The 18625-nt window shown below is 44.6% G+C and overlaps 2 protein-coding genes across 3 annotated transcripts; both read left to right on the forward strand.

Moving 5' to 3' along the window:
* The first annotated feature begins 24 nt into the window (after positions 1–24).
* On the forward strand, positions 25–14612 carry UFD1 (ubiquitin recognition factor in ER associated degradation 1). Of its 2 annotated transcripts, XM_081966572.1 has the most exons (13): positions 25–157; positions 1141–1388; positions 2956–3088; positions 5495–5527; positions 6764–6885; positions 7012–7142; positions 8830–8902; positions 9126–9194; positions 10107–10172; positions 10915–10962; positions 11664–11752; positions 13521–13602; positions 14494–14612. In XM_081966572.1, the coding sequence occupies exons 2-13, from the start codon at positions 1386–1388 to the stop codon at positions 14566–14568; spliced, it is 924 nt and encodes a 307-aa protein (XP_081822698.1). In that variant the 5' UTR covers positions 25–157; positions 1141–1385; the 3' UTR covers positions 14569–14612. The 2 variants fall into 2 exon arrangements, with proteins under 2 accessions (XP_081822698.1, XP_081822699.1); XM_081966573.1 differs by lacking the exon at positions 1141–1388 and having other exon boundaries at positions 31–157.
* Positions 14613–16029: 1417 nt separating this feature from the next.
* On the forward strand, positions 16030–18518 carry LOC309399105 (synaptic plasticity regulator PANTS). The gene is made up of 3 exons (XM_081966602.1): positions 16030–16203; positions 17078–17245; positions 18286–18518. The coding sequence occupies exons 1-3, from the start codon at positions 16177–16179 to the stop codon at positions 18412–18414; spliced, it is 324 nt and encodes a 107-aa protein (XP_081822728.1). The 5' UTR covers positions 16030–16176; the 3' UTR covers positions 18415–18518.
* Positions 18519–18625: the final 107 nt, after the last annotated feature.

The raw sequence follows: 18625 nt of genomic DNA on the forward strand, positions 1-18625 counted from the left end.
GTTACCGCTTCTCAGTCCCGCCCTCTTCTTCTCCGCCTGTCTCAAAGAGGCGGAGAGAGGAAGAGAGCGGGGTACGGTCTTTATAGTTTCAGAGGGAGACTTCCGGCTCTCAAAAGGCATCGTTCCATATGTGCTGGGCGAAGAGGGTGGAAATACGGTAGGCTTTTGTACATAATTGTAAAGAGGGAGGTGTCCCGTTCCATTCCAAGGCTTGAAATAATTGAATCAGAATGAATAGAATAGAATAGAATAAAATAACGGAACGGAACAGAACAGAATAGAAAGGGGAGGAGGAAGAGAAGGAGAAAGGGAGAACTAATTAAATCAGAATGCATAGAAAGAAACAGTTCTCTGTTTTTTAATTTCGTTTGGGGGGGGCAGACTTCTGTTAGGTTAAGGCTTCTGTCCATAACTAATAAATAAACAAGACTTCTATTTTTGTTTCTACACTTTTATGCATTCTATGGTGCTCTAAGGTATTTATATTCCGAACAGTACAATGTACAATAGCCCTCGACAGTAGACCTTGAAGAACGATCATAAGTCATATTTTTCAGTGTCTTTGTAACTTTGGTCACTAAACGAATTGTTGTAAATCGAGGGGTTGGACTAGATGACCTACATGGTCCCTTCCAACTCTGTTAAGCTGCCTGTAATTATCCCCATTCATTTTCCTAGTCCTACCCATAACGCTTAAACAGTACCGGTAGTAGATGTTGCAAAGCAAAACTTCTTAACTCTTGGGCCAGGACGGTCGCCCATCATTTTTTTCCCCTTTTCAGAACCAAAACAAAAACAGCCAGCATAGTAAGGGCTAACTGGTGGCCGCCATCTTTGTTGAGGGCATTCCCTGGCCTATAACGTCCCCCGCTCTCTGTCTGAGTTGATAAACCTCCTAAAGCAACCCTGGGTGATTTTTGAGGAAATCCATAAGGACGCTCCTGTATTTCAGAATATCTTACAGGAGACTCGATTGCTTCAACTACGAGGGAAAACAAGGATAGTTTTACGGTTCCGCCCGAGTCGTTTGCGAACAGCCGGAAAGAAAACATCGACGGATCGACGGCGCGAACTGCATTCTGGGAGGCGTAGTTTCTCCGCTCCTTTAAACTAAATCTTCCTGCCTGCTCTGCCCCGCAGAAACGTCCCATACTCCGAAGAGAGGACGGGGGTGTCTGTCTGATCCCCGTTTTGCTCCCCAGGAAGGCCGGATTTGGGGGGGATCCCGCGTAGCGAGGCCTGGGCCTAGGCCGAAGAGCGGCTCCCCGTCCGTCGCGAGAGACTTCCTAGCCGGGCGAAAAGCGGAGAAGCGGCTCGGTGGCTGCCGGTTTTTGGGGGGGACTCTTGGCCGGCTGGGAGTGGAGACCGGAGGAGGCGTCGCCAGCATGGTATAGGCCTCGGGATACCCCTCGGGGGGGGGGGGTCGAGGGAGGGCGAGATGTTGGCAGGGAGGGAAAATGCCGACTCATCTGGCCGGGATGGAGCTGGGCTGTCTGAAGCTGACGGGGTGGACTACAAATCCCATGCGGGCCCCCAGGCAGGCCTCATGGGCTGCAAATCCCACCCAGGGTTTGTGGGGTATAGAAATCCCATCTTGGCAGGGTGGGTTTCAAACCACATCTGGGGGTGGGGGTGGGGGGGATGGACTGCAAAACCCATGCAGGTGAGTTGGACTATATATATCCCATCCAAGTGGGAAGCCCCAGATAGGGAGAATGGACTTTCAAACTCCAACCAGAGGTTGGGTTGGGGGAGGGGGGCTACGAAACGCCAACCTGGTAGGATGGATTACAAGCCCTTGTTGAGGTGGTGTGGACTGCAAATCCCATGCGGGTGGGATGGACTACAAACCCATCCAGGAGTTGTGAGTACAAAACCCATTCTTGACAGGGTGGGTTACAAACCCCGTGCAGGCGAGTTGGGCTACAGATCCCATCCAGGAGGGATGGACTACAAAACCCCATCCCGTTAGGGTTAGGATCCAAAGCCCTTCCAGGAGGGGTGGACTACAAAACCTATGCAGGTGGGATGGAGTATAAACTTAACCTAGAGGTTGTGGGCTGTAAAACCCCATTCAGGCAAGGTGGATTACAGACCCCATTAAGGAAGGGCGACTACAAAGCCCATGCAGGCGGATTGGGTTACAACCCCCTTTGGGGTGGGTGAGTGAAACTACAAAACCTGTGCAGGCAAAATCGCCCTATGGGCAGAATGGATTGAAAACTCACTTGGGCATGATGGATTACGAAATCTATACAGGTGGCGTGGACTTCAAACCCCATCCTGGGAGGTGAGCTATAGACCCACTCCAGGTGTGGCAGGCTATAACCACATCTGGGGCAGAGACAGGATGGGGTTTCTATTAAGGTTTCAAAGGGAGGAGTAAAATGGGTGTTGATCCCATTTCTGTCCAATTTATTCCAATACAGGGAGTCCTCAACTTACAACAATTCATTTAGTAACTGTTCAAAGTTACAACGGCATGGAAAAATGTGACTTATGACAGTCTTTCACAGTTACGACGCTTGGCTCATAGGATCCAAATTCAGCCGCTTGGCAACTTGACTCATATTTATGACGGTTGCAATGTCCCGTGGTTATGTGGTCCCCTTTTGCGACCTACTGAGAAGCAAAGTCAATGGGGAGTCTCTTAACAACTACGTTACTAACTTATCAGTCGCAGTGATTCACTTAACAACTGTGCCAAGAAAGGTTGTAAGATGGGCCCAAACTCACTTAATAAATAACTCACTTAAAAACTGGAATTTTTGGCTCGGGAACTACCCTTATTTGTTTGCTTGCTTATTTGTAAAATTCATTGGCCGCCCATGGGCAGCTTACAATTGTAAAAGATTTTTAAAAAGATATAAATTAAAAACATAAATGAGTAGAATTGATTATGGCAAATAGATTGTGCTCGACTTAACGCTTCCTTCTTTTTCTTTTTTCCTTCAGTTTTCTTTCAACATGTTTGATCATCCCATCCCCCGCGTCTTCCAGAACCGCTTCTCCACACAATACCGCTGTTTCTCCGTCTCCATGCTCGCTGGCCCGAATGACAGATCCGATGTGGAGAAAGGCGGAAAAAGTATGCGCTGTTTGGCTTTGTTTTCAATTTGATTTACTGTAACTTTCCTCTCTGGCAGGCTGAAATAGCAATGATTTGGCCCATAGGTGATATATTTATTATGCATTTTCCTTTATTCTACATCACATTTCCAGTTTTGCAACAACACTGCTGTATTAAATCCTTTTTAAATTGGTAAGGCCACACTTGGAATCCTACATTCAGTTTTGGTCGCCACAATGTAGAAAAGATGTGGAGACTCTAAAAAGAGCGCAGAGAAGAGCAACGAAGTTGATTAGTGGACTGGAGGCTAAAACACATGAAGAACGGTTGCAGGAACTGGATATGTCTAGTTGAATGAAAAGAAGGACTAGGGGAGACATGATAGCAGTGTTCCAATATCTCAGGGGTTGCCACAAAGAAGAGGGAGTCAAGCTATTCTCCAAGGCACCTGAGGGTAGAACAAGAAGCAATGGGTGGAAACTAATCAGGGAGAGAAGCAACTTAGAACTGAGGAGAAATTTCCTGACAGTGAGAACAATTAATCAGTGGAACAGAAGTTGCCTCCAGAAGTTGTGAATACTCAACACTGGAAGTCTTTAAGAAGATGTTGGATAGCCATTTGTCTGAAACGGTATAGGGTTTCCTGCCTAGGCAGGGGGTTGGACTAGAAGACTTCCAAGGTCCCTTCCAACTCTGCTATTGTATTGTATTAAATATACATAGTATTATGATCATAATCATAACCATTATTCTCATGGTCATTCAGCATAATCTCTCTTAAATGCATGATTTTGTACATAATAGTACAATATCGTACAATATTGAGTCGCCATGGGCGAATAGGCAGCAGTATAAATTTAATGATACATAAATAAAAATAGTTACTGTATTTTTTCAGAGTATGATGCACTTTTTCCCCCCTAAAAGAGGCCAAAAATGTGGGTGCCTCTTATACTCCGAATGTAGTTTTTTCTAAGCTTTTTTTTTTCAGCCCTAACGAGGCGCTAACGAGTGAAGCGATCTTCCACGATCAGCTGTGCTTTAGAAGCTGTTTTTCATCCCCAACCAGGGGATAAAAAGCACACGCCCAAAACCAGCAAACCTATGAGCTGAAGCAGACCATGCTAAAGACGCTAGCCAGATGAATACCTGGTAGACAGAATTCCCCCCCCCCCAAGCCCCCCATTTTCTTCCCCCAAAACTAAGGTGCGTCTTATACTCCGAAAAATACGGTATATCCCTTATTTTCATACTTGTACAATAATGCTCCACGTATTCCACGTTCGATACATTTTAATCCATAGTCATGTACATTGCTTACAGTATGTGTGTTCTGTGTACCTGTATTTATTGTTTGTTTGTTGATTTTCTTTCGTCATTAAGTTTCTGAACTCTTCATCTGTTATCTAGCCGTTTTTACAATAAGTCCCATGTTGAGTAATACTCTGTCTGCCACTTTTATTCTGGAACCATTTTTCGCAGGAAACTTGCTCGATGAGCTTAATAAATATAGCCATGAATTTTTTATAGGGCGCCTCTTCGGCTCTTCTTAAAAGCGCATTTTGTTTCTCCAAGCCTCTCAACGTTGATTTCTAACGATTTTATTCACAGCGGCTATGGAAAGACTCGGGGCTTCCAATCTTAAAGCAAAACAAAACAAAAAAAGCCCTTGGAGACAACATGGCTATGAATCATTAATAACTGTCTCTTCTGTTGCTTAATTTGCTTTTAAAAAAAAAAGAATATACGGACCGGATCAGCTTGTACTCAATACAGATGCCAAAGCTTGTAAATCTGTTTACAGGCCAGTGTTCGCTAGAAATGTGATTTATCTCTCTCGGCGTGTTTGGATAACCTAGTCTCGTGCTCTGGTGAGAAGAGTCATCCTTTCTTCACAAGTGTTTTGTTTCCTGTACTATACCTGTTTGCCAACTGACTGGGCGGGTCGCTTAGTTGTTGTCCCGTGGGAACATCCTGTTTTACCTGGTTACCTCATAGGGAGCCTCATTTTACACCTTGACCTAAACAGTTCGTAGCAGTCAGTATCCCACGTAATAAAACACGGGTAGTTCTTTTAGTGACCGTTTGAAATGACAACTGCACTGAAAAAAGCGAATTATGGACATTTTCCATACTTAGCAACCATTGTAGCATTCCCCATGTCACGGGATTCACCTTCTGACAACTGACTCGTATTTATGACCAGTGGTACTTACTGGTTCTATGAACTACTCAAAATTTCCGCTACCAGTTCTGCAGAACTGGTCAGAACCTGCTGAATACCCCCGCTGCCCTGATATCTTCAATATTGGGGGGAATTGTTGAAGTCTGTGGTTTAAATGTCCTAGAATTGCATTTTTTTTGCCCGCTGGTTTCTGTTTTTTCTCACATTTTTCACAAATTGTTTTTGTCTTTTTCTTGCAGTAATTATGCCACCCTCTGCCTTGGATCAACTCAGTAAGTTGTGTATATGAAATGTGTTTTCATGCTTGATACTCTGTTATAGCACATCTGTTTATTTAAAGGATTGTGGTCCTACTCTTTGACCAAAATGATTTGTTTGGCAGTATCTATCTATCTATCTATCTATCTATCTATCTATCTATCTATCTATCTATCTATCCATCCATCCATCCATCCATCCATCCATCCATCCATCCATCTATCTATCTATCTCATCTACCTCATCTATCCACAGTATCCATCTATCCCTCTCTCTCTCTCCCTACCTATTTCAGTTTCTCATCTATCTACCTACCTACCTACCTACCTACCTACCTACCTACCTATCTATCTATCTACCGACCGATCGACCAACCGTGTTTCCCCGAAAATAAGACAGGGTTTTATTTTCTTTTGACCCCCCAAAATAAGCGCTTGGCTTTATTTTTGGGGAGGTCTTATTATTGTTGAGGTAGAGGAGGCGGCAAGCATGGTCACCTCATGGCTGCTGCTGTGTTACAATATTTTCGGGGAGGGCTTATATTAGCGCATGCGCTCAAAAGCCCGATTGGGCTTATTATCCGGGGAGGTCTTATTTTCAGAGAAACAGGGTATATCTATATCTATCCATCTATCTATCCATCCATCCATCCATCCATCTATCTATCTTTCTATCCATCCATTCATCTATTTATCTTATCTCTATCCTCATATCTCTCTCTCTCTTTCTCTCTCTCTCTCTCTCTCCCTCCCTCCCTCCTTCCCTCTCTCCCATCCCATCCTCTATCTATCTATATCTATCTATCTATCTATCTATCTATCTATCTATCTATCTATCTATCTATCTATCTATCTATCATCTATCTATCTATCTATCTATCTATCATCTATTTTCTAAACTGCCCATTTCTTTCAAAGGGAGGTTCTGGGCAGTGTACGATGCAATATAACTAATAATTTTTTTAAAAAGTATACAAATTAACCTCAGAAATCAAATTTAAATTAAAAATTAAATTTCATTTTTACACAAAGATAAGTTTTCTCCACCCATGTACAGTCTCAAAGTCATTTTTAGAAGAAAAAAAAACTCGGATGGGGGAGAGAGCAATTAATTTTAAGCAAATTAATAAAAAAACACCCTCTAAAAAAACACTGAGAAAACGAAGGGGTTAGGGATTTTCTGCAAGTGCAAGAATTGTCTCCTTGAATCTTATGTGCTTTGTCGATTTCCTCTCTACTGCTTTCCATTAGGTCGGCTTAATATCACCTACCCGATGTTGTTTAAACTGACGAATAAAAATTCGGATCGGATGACTCATTGTGGCGTGCTGGAATTTGTGGCTGATGAAGGCATCTGTTACCTTCCACACTGGGTAAGTAGACGGTTTTGTTCCATTAAATTAGAGACATGGTGCTCAGATAATATCCATCTCCTCCTCCTCCTCCTCCGTTCTTCTTCTTTTGCATGAAATCAGTTTGGCTGTGTTTTTCTCCCCAAGATGATGCAGAATCTTCTCCTGGAGGAAGGAGGCCTGGTGCAGGTGGAAAGCGTCAACCTCCAAGTAGCTACCTATTCCAAATTTCAGCCACAGAGTCCCGATTTCCTTGACATCACCAATCCCAAAGCTGTGTATCCTTTTTGGAGGGTCCTTCAAGAGGGAAACACTGTTCTGGCCGAGGCTTCCCGAGAGCCTGAAGCAAACTCCTGGTCCCGACAAAAAAAAATAACCCTTTTATTAATTGACCGAATTCTGCTCATTCACATCCAGCAAAGTCTTTCAAGGGAGGATTTACGGTCACAGACCTTCTCTGGCTTGGAGAGCTGCTAGGCCGATATCTGCAAAACTTGGCAAGGAGTCTCGGAGAGTTATGAACCAATGATGCGAACTAATGGTCTCCTGCAAACTCCACTCCCCTTTTACTCCCTCTTTTATTTCCTCTGGGAGGGGCCCTTCATTGTCCACCTGTGGCCTCACTCCCAAGTTGACCCCTGTTCTTTAGCTGTTCCCTTTGTCTGGCAACTCTGCACACTGGGAACAGGCTCCAGCTGTTCTTCTGCCCCACTGATCTCTGACTCCGAAGGCAGCTGATAACTGTCAGACGGCTCTGGTCCCCTCTCTGCCTCCAACACAGAGCCCTAGTCCGAGCCTTCCCCGGACTCCAGGACTGGCCCATGTTCCTCCCCAACCTCCTCACTGTCCGAATCTGCTGCCAGCTCCACTGGCCCCTGGCGGGCCACAACAAACACCTTGATTAATTAGATATTGGGTGTTTTGCTTCTAAATGTATACAGGTAACCCTTGACTTAACAACACTTCATTTAGTTCAACGTTATCCCGGCACTGAAAAAAGTGACTTAGGACCAGTTTTCACGCTTACGACCATTGCAGCATCCCCGCAGCCACATGATCAAAATTCAGGCACTTGGCAACCGACTCGTATTTACGCCGGCTGCGGTGTCCCGGGGTCACGCGTTTTCCTTTTGCGACCTTCTGACAAGCAAAGTCAGCAGGGAAGATGAATTCACTTAATAACCGTGTTCCCAATTGAACCACTGCAGGGATTCCCTTAAACACCGTGGCAGGAAATGCAATGGGGGCAAAGCTCCTTTAACACCTTTCTTGCTTAGTGACAGAAATGCTGGGCTCAGCTGTGGTTGTACGTTGAGGACTACCTGTACGTGGGTGGGTGGGGGGAATGCAATAGGGTTCAGTAACTTGTATATCGTTTTCTAAAGTTGCCCCGTGTTTTTACAATGCAATCAGGAGATCTCTGTGTTCGGACCCAACTCCCCAAACACAACAAACCCTTTGTGGTTAAATCAATGATTCCTTGATTAGGAACGCGGCAACCCCGGCAGAAAGTTTCTCTCTCACCGCAGGCTAACAAGTCTGTCCATCCGGAAGATGAATAGCTGTCTTCCACATCTATTCATCTCCGCCCCCCTGCCTTTTATCCCCCAGAGCTAGAGTGGGGCTTTGCCGGCAGCAATGGCTCTTCCGTCCCAAGGACCGGCTCATAGATTTCCACTGCTCTCCTCTCCTCTGCCTTCTGCGCAGCTTTACTGGACCCAGCTTTCCTCATCAGCTGCCTCCAGACCTGGGGGCCGTTGACTCTCCATCTGAGGGCTGACAGACGGCCCAGGCTCTGTCTCTCTCCCTCTGCCAGATCCATTCCCACTTCCCCCTCGGAGCTCTCATATTGCCCTGAGGCTGACCCTGACTCCCACGCTTTGTCCTCCTCCTCCTGATTCGCCTGCTAGAGGGGCGCTGGTCGACGGGCCACAACACTCTGTTTCCACTTAACGCGCTCTGAAGATTGGAAAACGCGCTCCGGAATTTTGCTTGCCTCACCACTGGAGACGTCATTGCCATCAACTACAATGAGAAGGTAGCATCATCTATTTGCAGAGAAGGGGAGGGTAGAGCATTTCTCAACTCGGGCAAACTGTGTGGACTTCAATTCCCAGAATTCCCCAGCTTGCTAGTTTTAAGGGGATGGGAAGGACTTCCATGCAGTCTGTTCTTCATCCCTTTTCTTCTTCTTCTTCTTCTTCTTCTTCTTCTTCTTCTTCTTCTTCTTCTTCTTCTTCTTCTTCTTCTCTTTTTTTTAGATCTACGAACTTCGAGTCATGGAGACGAAACCAGACAAAGCTGTGTCCATCATTGAATGTGACATGAATGTAAGTCAGAGATGAGCAGTCTCTTATCTTGGCTTAGCTATTAGTAGGGCAGAGGTACCATGGGATGCCAAAATGGAACAAGGCAGACTTTGGCCCAGCTGGAAGGAGGGATCAAATAGACAATTAGCCTGGACTCACTACATAAGCATAAGAGGGCATGGAACCTTATGTTTTTTCCCTCGGAGAAATCTGCCCGTCTAGGAAGATTGCTGTATTATGGGCATAGAACAATAAAGTAGCTACCGTATTTTTGGGAGTATAAGACGCAACATTTTCCCGCAAAAAAGAGGCTGAGAATCTGGGTTATACACGGAATACAGCATTTTTTGCCTCCCGAAGCCCTGCCCCCTTCACCAAAATGGCCGCACAGAGCCTTTAGGAGGCTTCCAGAGTGCTCCTGGGAGCTGGGGAGGGCAGAAATGAGTGAGAAACGGGCTGTTTTTTCCTCAATTTTGCCCCCAGCCCCAAGGAGTATTTATAAACCTCTTATAGGCTATGCATGCAATTTTTTAAACAAAAGAAATGGGCCCATTTGCGTGAAAAACAGGCCGTTTTTTGTTCGTTTTGGGGGGGGCAGCCCCCCAAGAACACTCTACAAGCTCCCTAAAGGCTATTCATGCCTCTTTTTTTGGAAAAAAATGGGTCCATTTTTGCGAAAACGAGCCGTTTTTGGAAGGTTTGCAGAGTGCAAAAACCTATTTTTTTAAAAAAATTGCCTCTTCAAAACCTTGGTGTGTCTTATACTCCGAAAATACGGTACTTTAAACTCTACATGAGTGTGTCTTGTTGTTTGTGCCTGACATAGGGTGGTTTTATAGGCACTGTGATGATTGGGAGCTGGGTGTAACTTTTGTGTTGCACTGACTTAATTTGTGAGCTAGGTGTAACGTCGTTGCGTTGATTTAATAACAGGTAGACTTCGATGCACCTTTGGGTTACAAAGAGCCCGAGAGACAAGCGTCGCACGAGGAGTCTGCTGTGAGTTGCTTCTTGTTGTGTTGCTGTTGGCACTTGGCTTCCTTCTCCCCCAAGAGAAACACACACACATGTATGACCTCTTTTCCTTTCACTTGAGAGGAGGAGTTTCGAATGATATTTTTAAAATAACACATGGTATACGTGGTGGGATTCAATTTTTTTTTACTACCGGTTCTGTGGGCATGGTGTGGCTTGGTGGGCATGGCAGGGGAAGGATACTGCAAAATCCCCATTCCCTCCCCACTCCAGGGGAAGGATACTGCAAAATCCCCCATTCCCTTCCCACTCCTGGGGGAAGGATCCTGCAAAATCTCCATCCCCTCCCCACTCCTGGGGGAAGGATACTGCAAATCCCAATTTCCTCCCCACTCTGGGGGAAGGATACTGCAAAATTCCCATCTCCTCCTTACACCACTAACCTGCTTCCCAGCTCCGTTCTCCTGCGCAGGGCAACAAAAGAAGATCCAGCCAATTAGCTGGGACTCAGGAGGCAGTGAATTCCACCCATTGCTTCTTATCCTGCCTTCGGGTACTTTGGAGAATAGCTTGACTCCCTCTTCATTGGGGCAACCCCTGAGATATTGGAAGACTGCTATCGTGTCTCCCCTAGTCCTTCTTTTCATTAAACTAGACATACCCAGTTCCTGCAACCGTTCTTCCTATATTTTAGCCTCCAGCCTTATCATCTTTGTTGCTAAATGAAATAGCTTCATTTATTTATTTTTCCTCTCTTGCTTTTTAGGATGTTGAAGCAGACCACAGTGGTTATGTGAGCGACCTGGGATTCCGTGTAAGTCCCTTTCTGGAGATAACCCTTACTTAGGTTCATCATTGGGATTTAAAGCTACCTCGGTCAACTTGCAAACTCCTGAGGGATTGTAAAGAAAAGCGGGGAAAAAATTATCTTTGATGCTCCGACTTTTGTTCCTTGGCTTCAGGGAAAATTCGGGGTAAAATCCGATTTAAATCTCTTCTGTCGAGGTTTTTCTTTTTAAAGCCGATCTCAGTACCTTTTAAGAAAACAGGAGAGAAGCAAGAAAATAGAGAAACGGGAAAGAATCCAACCAAAAGCAAAGTAAAAGTGCAAAAACTATATATCTTCGACTTAACGACAGTTCATTTAGTGACTGCTCAATGTTTCAATGACGTCACGACTGTTTTTCACATGTATGACCGTTGCACCCTCCCTATGGCTACGGGATCAAAATTTAAATGCAGGGCAACTGTCTCATCTTTATGACGGTCGCTGTGTCCCGGGGTCACGCCCTCCCCCCTTTTGCGACCTTCTGACAAGCAAAGTCAATGAGGAAGCCAGATTCACTTAATAACCCTGCGACTAATTGAATCAACCAGAGTGATTCGCTTAACGATGGATGGCAAGAAAGGCCGGGAAATGGGGCAAAACAAATATATTCGGTTGAGTTTTGATGGCGCCCTTTGTCAGATACATCCCGTCGTTTAAGTGATTGTGTTTCTCTCTTCTTTCGTCAGGCGTTTTCCGGGTCTGGGAACAGGTTGGATGGAAAAAAGAAGGGAGTTGACCCAAGTCCTTCTCCAATTAAACCAGGAGATATTCGACGGTTAGTTTTTTCTTTCTCTCACTTGCACCACAATTCCCTCTTTTTCCTGGTGTTCCCGTTTCTTTCCTTTTGTTTCCTCCTCAAATATTTTTAATTCTTATTCTCTTACATGCCATTGTTGAGTATACACTCACCTAATTCTTCTTCTTCTTTACATTTGTCATCCTTATACATTTGTTATTCCATTTAATAGGTTATAGTATACAGTTTGAGTTGCTTTATTTACCATCCCTTCCTCCTGTTGTAATAACACCTTATTTTCCCTTTCTTTTCTCCCTCCCTCCTTTCTCTACTTCCTTCCTCCTCTCCTTCCCCTTCCTTCTTCCCTTACCTCTCCCCTACTCTTCCTATTCCCCTTCCTATACTCTCTCCTTCTCTTTCTCTCCCTTCCACCCTTCTACCCTTCTCTCCTTACCTCTTTCTTCTTTCCCTCCTCTTCCTCTCATTCTCTCCTCCTCTCTCCCTTTCTTTTCCCCCCCTGTTGTTATAGGTGTCTCTTTCAAATCTCAGTTTATGTTTTCTTGGGATGGAATTTCCGCAAACCCAGATATAGTTTAGCATCATTTCTTATTCCCTTACCTCTCCCCTACTCCTACTCTTCCCCTTCCTATTCTCTCTCCTTCTTTTTCTCTCCCTTCCACCCTCCTCTCCTTACCTCTTCCTTCCTTCCCTCCTCTTCCTCTCCTCCTCTCTCCCTTTCTTTTTCTGTTGTTATAGGTGTCTCTTGCAAATCACAATTTACGTTTTCTTGGGATGTGGTATTTCTGCAAACCCAATTATAATTTAGTATCATTTCTTATTCCCTTACCCTCGTTAATCTATCCTAACTATGTCCCCCCCTCCCCCTGGTCCTTTATATCCCACTCTTGAATATATACTTGTCTATTTAATATTTTCTTTTCTGTTTTCTGGTTTCTTCATCACTTGTTTGTTTAGACCTAGTTTAAAATATAAACTCTAGTTGCCTGGGTTTGCCCAATATATGGGGCCTCAAACCATGTGAATAACCACAGTGGCTGGTTTTGTAAAGCCGCTTAAGCCGAAATAACTCATGGCTGAGTTTGCAAATTATGCTGAACCCTAAAAATAAGGTGAGGTGGGAGTAAAGCTACGTATTGTGAGAATCCAGCAAGTATTTTTCTGGATTCTTCATCATCATCCGTCTTTTAACAACCCCATAATCCCTTGCGGGGGAGGACTCTGGGCAACTGAATGGAGCAGAGCGTTTACATGGCCGGATGCCCTTTCCTGTCGCCAATGCGGAGTTTTGTTCAGCAGATCTATTCCCAGTGTGCCCAGAGAGAGAAATATCTGCCTTTACCTAGGATTGAACTCACAGCCTCCTGATTGTGAGGCGAGAGCTCCACCCCTAGGCCACCGCATCTCTCCAATTGTCTACCTCAGGGGTGTCCAAACTTGGGAACTTTAAGACTTGTGGACTTCAACTCCCAGAATTCCCCAGCCAGCATGGCTGGCTGGGGAATTCTGGGAGTTGAAGTCCACAAGTCTTAAAGTTCCCAAGTTTGGACACCCCTGGTCTACCTGGATTAAATGGGTTGATTTTGAAATGCTTGTGCTAGCCAGTATCCTTTTGAATTATGGCAATTTACGAAATAGAGTCAAAATTTCAGTGTGTTAAACATCCAGGCCTAGAACAAAAGGGAACGTGTGAACGCAGGGCCCTGAAATGCAAAATGGACCGCAATAAACTTTTTTTCCTGAATTCTGTCTTTTTTAAACGGGTAACTTTCTCCCTTCCTCTTGGCAGGGGCATTCCGAATTATGAGTTCAAGATTGGCAAGATCACATTCATTCGAAATTCCCGGCCGCTGGTAAAGAAAATAGAAGAGGTGAGCGAAGCTGGATTATTATTATTATTTTTTAAAGCTGGATCTCAGATTGTGAACTTCAACAAGTGCCGCCCAGAAATTTTGGAAATTAGGCAGGGGAAGAGGGTAGAGATGGGAGAAAGACCTAGGTTGAACAGCCAAAAAATAGATGCAGAGACAAAGATCCAAGAGAGGAATATGGAAGGCCAGTCAAAAAAAAGCATAGCAATTGAAGTATCGAAGCGGACAAGAAACGATGGATAGATGATTTCTCTCTCTCTCTCTCTCTCTCTCTCTCTCTCTCTCTCTCTCTCTCTTCCTTTTTTAGGTAGGTGACATGGCTAGAATTTAGGTAGGATAGAAAGGAAACGTCTTTTAATAAAGGGTGACATAACTAAAAGTTAGAATAAGAAATAGAAATAAGAGAAAGGGGGAATGTTAATGTATACATTTTTATATAATAAAATAAGAGCAATAACAAGAGGAAACATGGAATAATTGAATAATGGCAGACTGCAACTTAATATAATTCTGTATTGCTATTAGAAATATCTAAGTTGGTTGAATGTAAGAATTATGATTAATTTTATTAGTTTTATTTGTATTTATTTGTAAGAGAGAGAGAGGGAGGGAGAGAGAGAGACAGCCATTTTTATATAGATTGAAAGGAACGGAAATCTTGATGCTAATGTTGTGTTAAGTAGCTTGTGGGCCAAAATCCCCAGAAATGATTTATGCAAACTTTTCCGGTGTCTTCCACCAAAAACATACCTGGATCCTCCATAAGCTTGACAATTATTCTTCCGAATAGCATTGGAAGCAGGACCTGTTGACTTTATGTGTGCAATTCCAGAAAATAATTATGGTCCAAATCACCTCTCTATCCTTTTCTCCGTTTTTGTTTTCCCCCAGGATGATGCTGGCAGTCGTTTTATTGCGTTTTCCGGAGAAGGTCAGTCCCTTCGCAAGAAAGGCCGAAAACCCTGAACCCTTTAACGCCCGGAGGACAATAAAAATAATCCTGTAGCACTGCTGGCGAGACTCTTTGTATTCCTGCTTCTCCGCATTGATAATTTGAACAGAAAATGAAAATAGGCTTCTGGAGACATTTCAGTTTTGAGAGCAAAGCCCCCCCCCCACTCCCTTTCAGCGCTGATGATGTTACCTAGTTGGGTATAGACGTCTGCAGGAAAACATCCAAGTTCAGGGCACCAAAGACCCAACAGTCCTCCTCCTATCTCTGCTCCTCATTCCCTTCTAAAACTGATTGTGTTACCTAGTTAGGTAATGAAACGTCCAAGCAAACAATCAAGCTCAGAGAGCACCAAGGACCCAACGATAATCCTCCTCCTCCTCTCCCATCTGATCTAGCACTGATGTTGTTACCTACTTGGGTAATGAAATGTCCACAAAAAAAACAACTAAGGCCAAAGAGCAGCAAGGACCCCACAGATCAACCCTGAGCTACAAAGACTTTCTTCTATTGGTATAGTTCATTTAAAGAAAGTGAAGCGGTAATAACTAAGAGCGTCTTGCTAATAATCTGGGAGCACTTGGCTCTAACACTTGGGCCTGCTAGCCTTAACCTTCCTAGGAGGCAGAGTGATTCCACTACTGAGGGGGATGGGTATAGATGACCTAGAGGACAAGCTATCATAGCCCATTTCCCCTGCCAACATCAGAACAAATGCCGCTGTTAATCTATTGCTACCTTTCCCAAGTTTTATCATTTGGGGTTTTCAGGTTGAGAAACGCCACTCTTTCCAACGGCCAAATTACATTCTTGTCAAATTGCTTTGCTGTAAAGAGAGCAAAGGGCATGATTTGTGAATAACATGTTGGCCCAAACCATTACAAAATGCAATATTTTTTTAAAAAACTTGATTTCCAATGAGAGCCTCGTGCCTCCATCCTACTACAATTCCCAGAAAGCCACATGGCTTATACTGCTCCAAAATGATCAGACTGGCAAAATTACATTACTGATTTGTATTCTGAAGCTTTAAACGCCAACTCTCTCTCTCCATCATCCATCCATCCATCCATCTATCTCAGATCTACCTATATATTCACATCTATCTACCTACCTTATCTCCACCATTCGTCCACATCTCTCTCCATCATTCATCTATCTATCTATCATCTATCTATCTATCATCTATCTATCATCTATCTATCTATCTATCTATCTATCTATCTATCTATCTATCTATCTATCTATCTATCTATCTATCTATCTATCTATCTATCTATCTATCAATCATCTATCTACAGTACGTACCTACCTACCTATCTATCTCACCCGCACATGGAGGAACTTTTCCTTTACATCTGGGAATCGGACGTGATGTGTGTTCTCTACGGATTGTAGCTCTTAAGTCCTTCCCCCCCCCCGCCCCCTCTACCCGCTTTTCCAATTACACAACAGAACCGGAAGAGATGACTGCGCCCTATTGACTATAGCCCTTAGGAGTCCTTGGTTTAAAGTTCCGCACGGCGCTTTGCCCCGCCCGTTGGGACAAAGGTGGGCGGAGACGATCGGCCAGACGCTCCGCCCCTCCCAGGCCGTTCTTCCACAGGAGAGGAGATCACGCGATGGCCGCTGAGGGAGAAGTTTGGCGGGTGAGCTTCTCCGGGCCGAATCGTGGCTAATAATTGAAAAGAAACTGGCCACTGTGAGGGTCAACCCTTGAGCCAGCAGGAAGGAAAAGCCTTTCTCGCGCGCGTGTGTGTGTCTCTGTGTGTTTGGAGCTCGCAGGTTGTGTGAATGCAGGACACGGGTGTTCGTAGGTCTTGTGAAAGCAGCCTGATGTTGACTTTCTCTAGGGTTGAGCAGTCTTGGTTCTAAGGGACTCCAAAGCTCAGAGATGGCTTTTTTTGAGAGAGAGCATGATTATGCACAATGATGATGTAATATTCTATTTTACGTTCTGTATTTCAGAATAAATGTACATGCCGCCCAGCGAGAGGAGAGGGGAAGGGAGCTGGAAGGGACCTTGGAGGTCTTCTAGTCCAGCCCCCTGCCCAAGCAGGAGACCCTATATAGTTGCCTCCTTTACAGCCAAAGATACTAGGGAGGGTCCTTTCTGAGCCTCTTTCTCCACCCATTATGCAGCTGCGAGCTATGCCATCTCTTATCTGACGATTCCCTAGAGAGCATCTCATCTCCCATGGTTTTCCCCCTTTACCATTATAGCCGCCTCCTTTACAGCCCGAGAAACTTGGGAGGGTCCCTTCTTCAGTCTCTTTTTCCACCCGTTAGGAAGCTGAGGGCTATGCTGCCCATTATCTAAACATTCCCTAGGCAGCATCTCATCTCCCCGTCTCCCAAGTTTTCCCCCACATAGCATTACAGCCCTCTCCTTTACATCCTTAGAAACTAGGGAGGGTCCCTTCTTGACTCACTCTCTTTCCCCACCCATTGTAAAGGTGAGGGCTATGCTGTCCATGATCTCTCCCGCTCTATGGAGTTTGTTTTGTGCTTTGTGTCTGTCAGCCGCCCCGATCCTGCACAGATTACTGGTCCGAATGGAAGCTGTGCCGGAGCATCCGTAATCTATATCATCATTATTACACTTACGGGGGGATGCCATCTTGTGCGCAGTGGAAAAAGGATTACAAGAATTGCAAAGAATGGGAGAGAACCAAAAGCGCAGTGGCCAAGGTACAGTATGGGATCTGGAAGATGGAAATTACAGAAATATAAGTTTACGGAAAAGTTCCCCTGCAAATGTGTGCTAGTCATTTCCGGGTCTAGGGGACAGTGCTCATCTCCGTTTCAAAGCCGAAGAGCCAGCGCTGTCTGAAGACATCTCGGTGGTCATGTGGCTCAACACCAAAGGCGCACGGAATTCTGTTACCTTCCCACCAAAGGTGGTTCCTATTTTTCTACTTGCATTTTTTACTTGCTTTCGAACTGCTAGGTTGGCAGAAGCTGGGACAAGTCACAGGAGCTCACTGTTACGCAGCGCTAGGCTAGGGATTCGAACCGCCAAACTGCCGACCTTTCTGATCGACAAGCTCAGCATCTTAGCCACTAAGCTGCCACGTCCCTATATAATTTTACTCCTTTTTATTCATCATTTCATTTTTAAAATAATGCACTGCTCTGGGGTTTTGTATTTCGATAGGCAATTTAGGTGTGGTTTCTATGAATTGTATGCACTGGGCTGCGTTTTGCTACGCCATACGAAATAAAAAAATTAAAAACAGAACAGAAAGAGATGCTTCTCTACCTCGTGAATTGGTTGATTTAGGAGCAGGAACAGCTAACTTTTCCTCCCCGTCTTTTATTTAGTTGTGTCCAACTGCAGTTTTAGTGGTCCATGGGATTTAAAATTATGAATTTGTGATGCCTGAGATCCAAAGGGTTGGGGACCCCTGCTGTAAGCGGTTTAAAGAGTCAGCATATTGATGGATGGATGGATGGATGGATGGAAGGGAAGGAAGGAAGCAAGCCTTTGGTGCTGACCTTGGTTGTTTTCTGGCAGACGTTTCATTACCAAACTAGGTAACACCATCAGTGCTAGCAAGGAGTGGGGGTTTGCTACTGATGATGTTACCTAGTTTGCGTCATGAAACATCTGCAGGAAGACAACCAAGCTGAGAGAGCACCAAGGACCCTACAGATCGATTTCACTCTAAAAACCATGGTGTGTACCGAGTGTTGGGATATTATTAAATCACAGCTTTGATCTGTTGCAGGAACAGTTGTGCAACAGTGAGCGTGAACGGATGGTCAAGAAAGAGAAACACGCACCAGTATGGAAAATGAGAAAAAGTCCTCCACCTGATTGGAATTCACCCATTGAGGAAGAAAACCTCAAAGGATGAGGCTCCCCAATATCCTCATGGGACCCTCGAGAGACTTTTCATCCTGAATATAGGGATTTTTCCACCATAAATCTGTGTTTCCACCTGGCTAGGCCTGGGTTTAACGGTGTCAGATTTATTTTTTCCGTAAATAGCTGCTCTGAAAAAGATTGGCAAGTAGAGTTTATTCAACTTCCAGAAGGAGCAAAAAAAAAAGGAATTTCTACAAGAT

Source organism: Natrix helvetica (assembly GCF_964273705.1).
Source record: "Natrix helvetica genome assembly, chromosome: 14".
NCBI lineage: Eukaryota > Metazoa > Chordata > Lepidosauria > Squamata > Natricidae > Natrix > Natrix helvetica.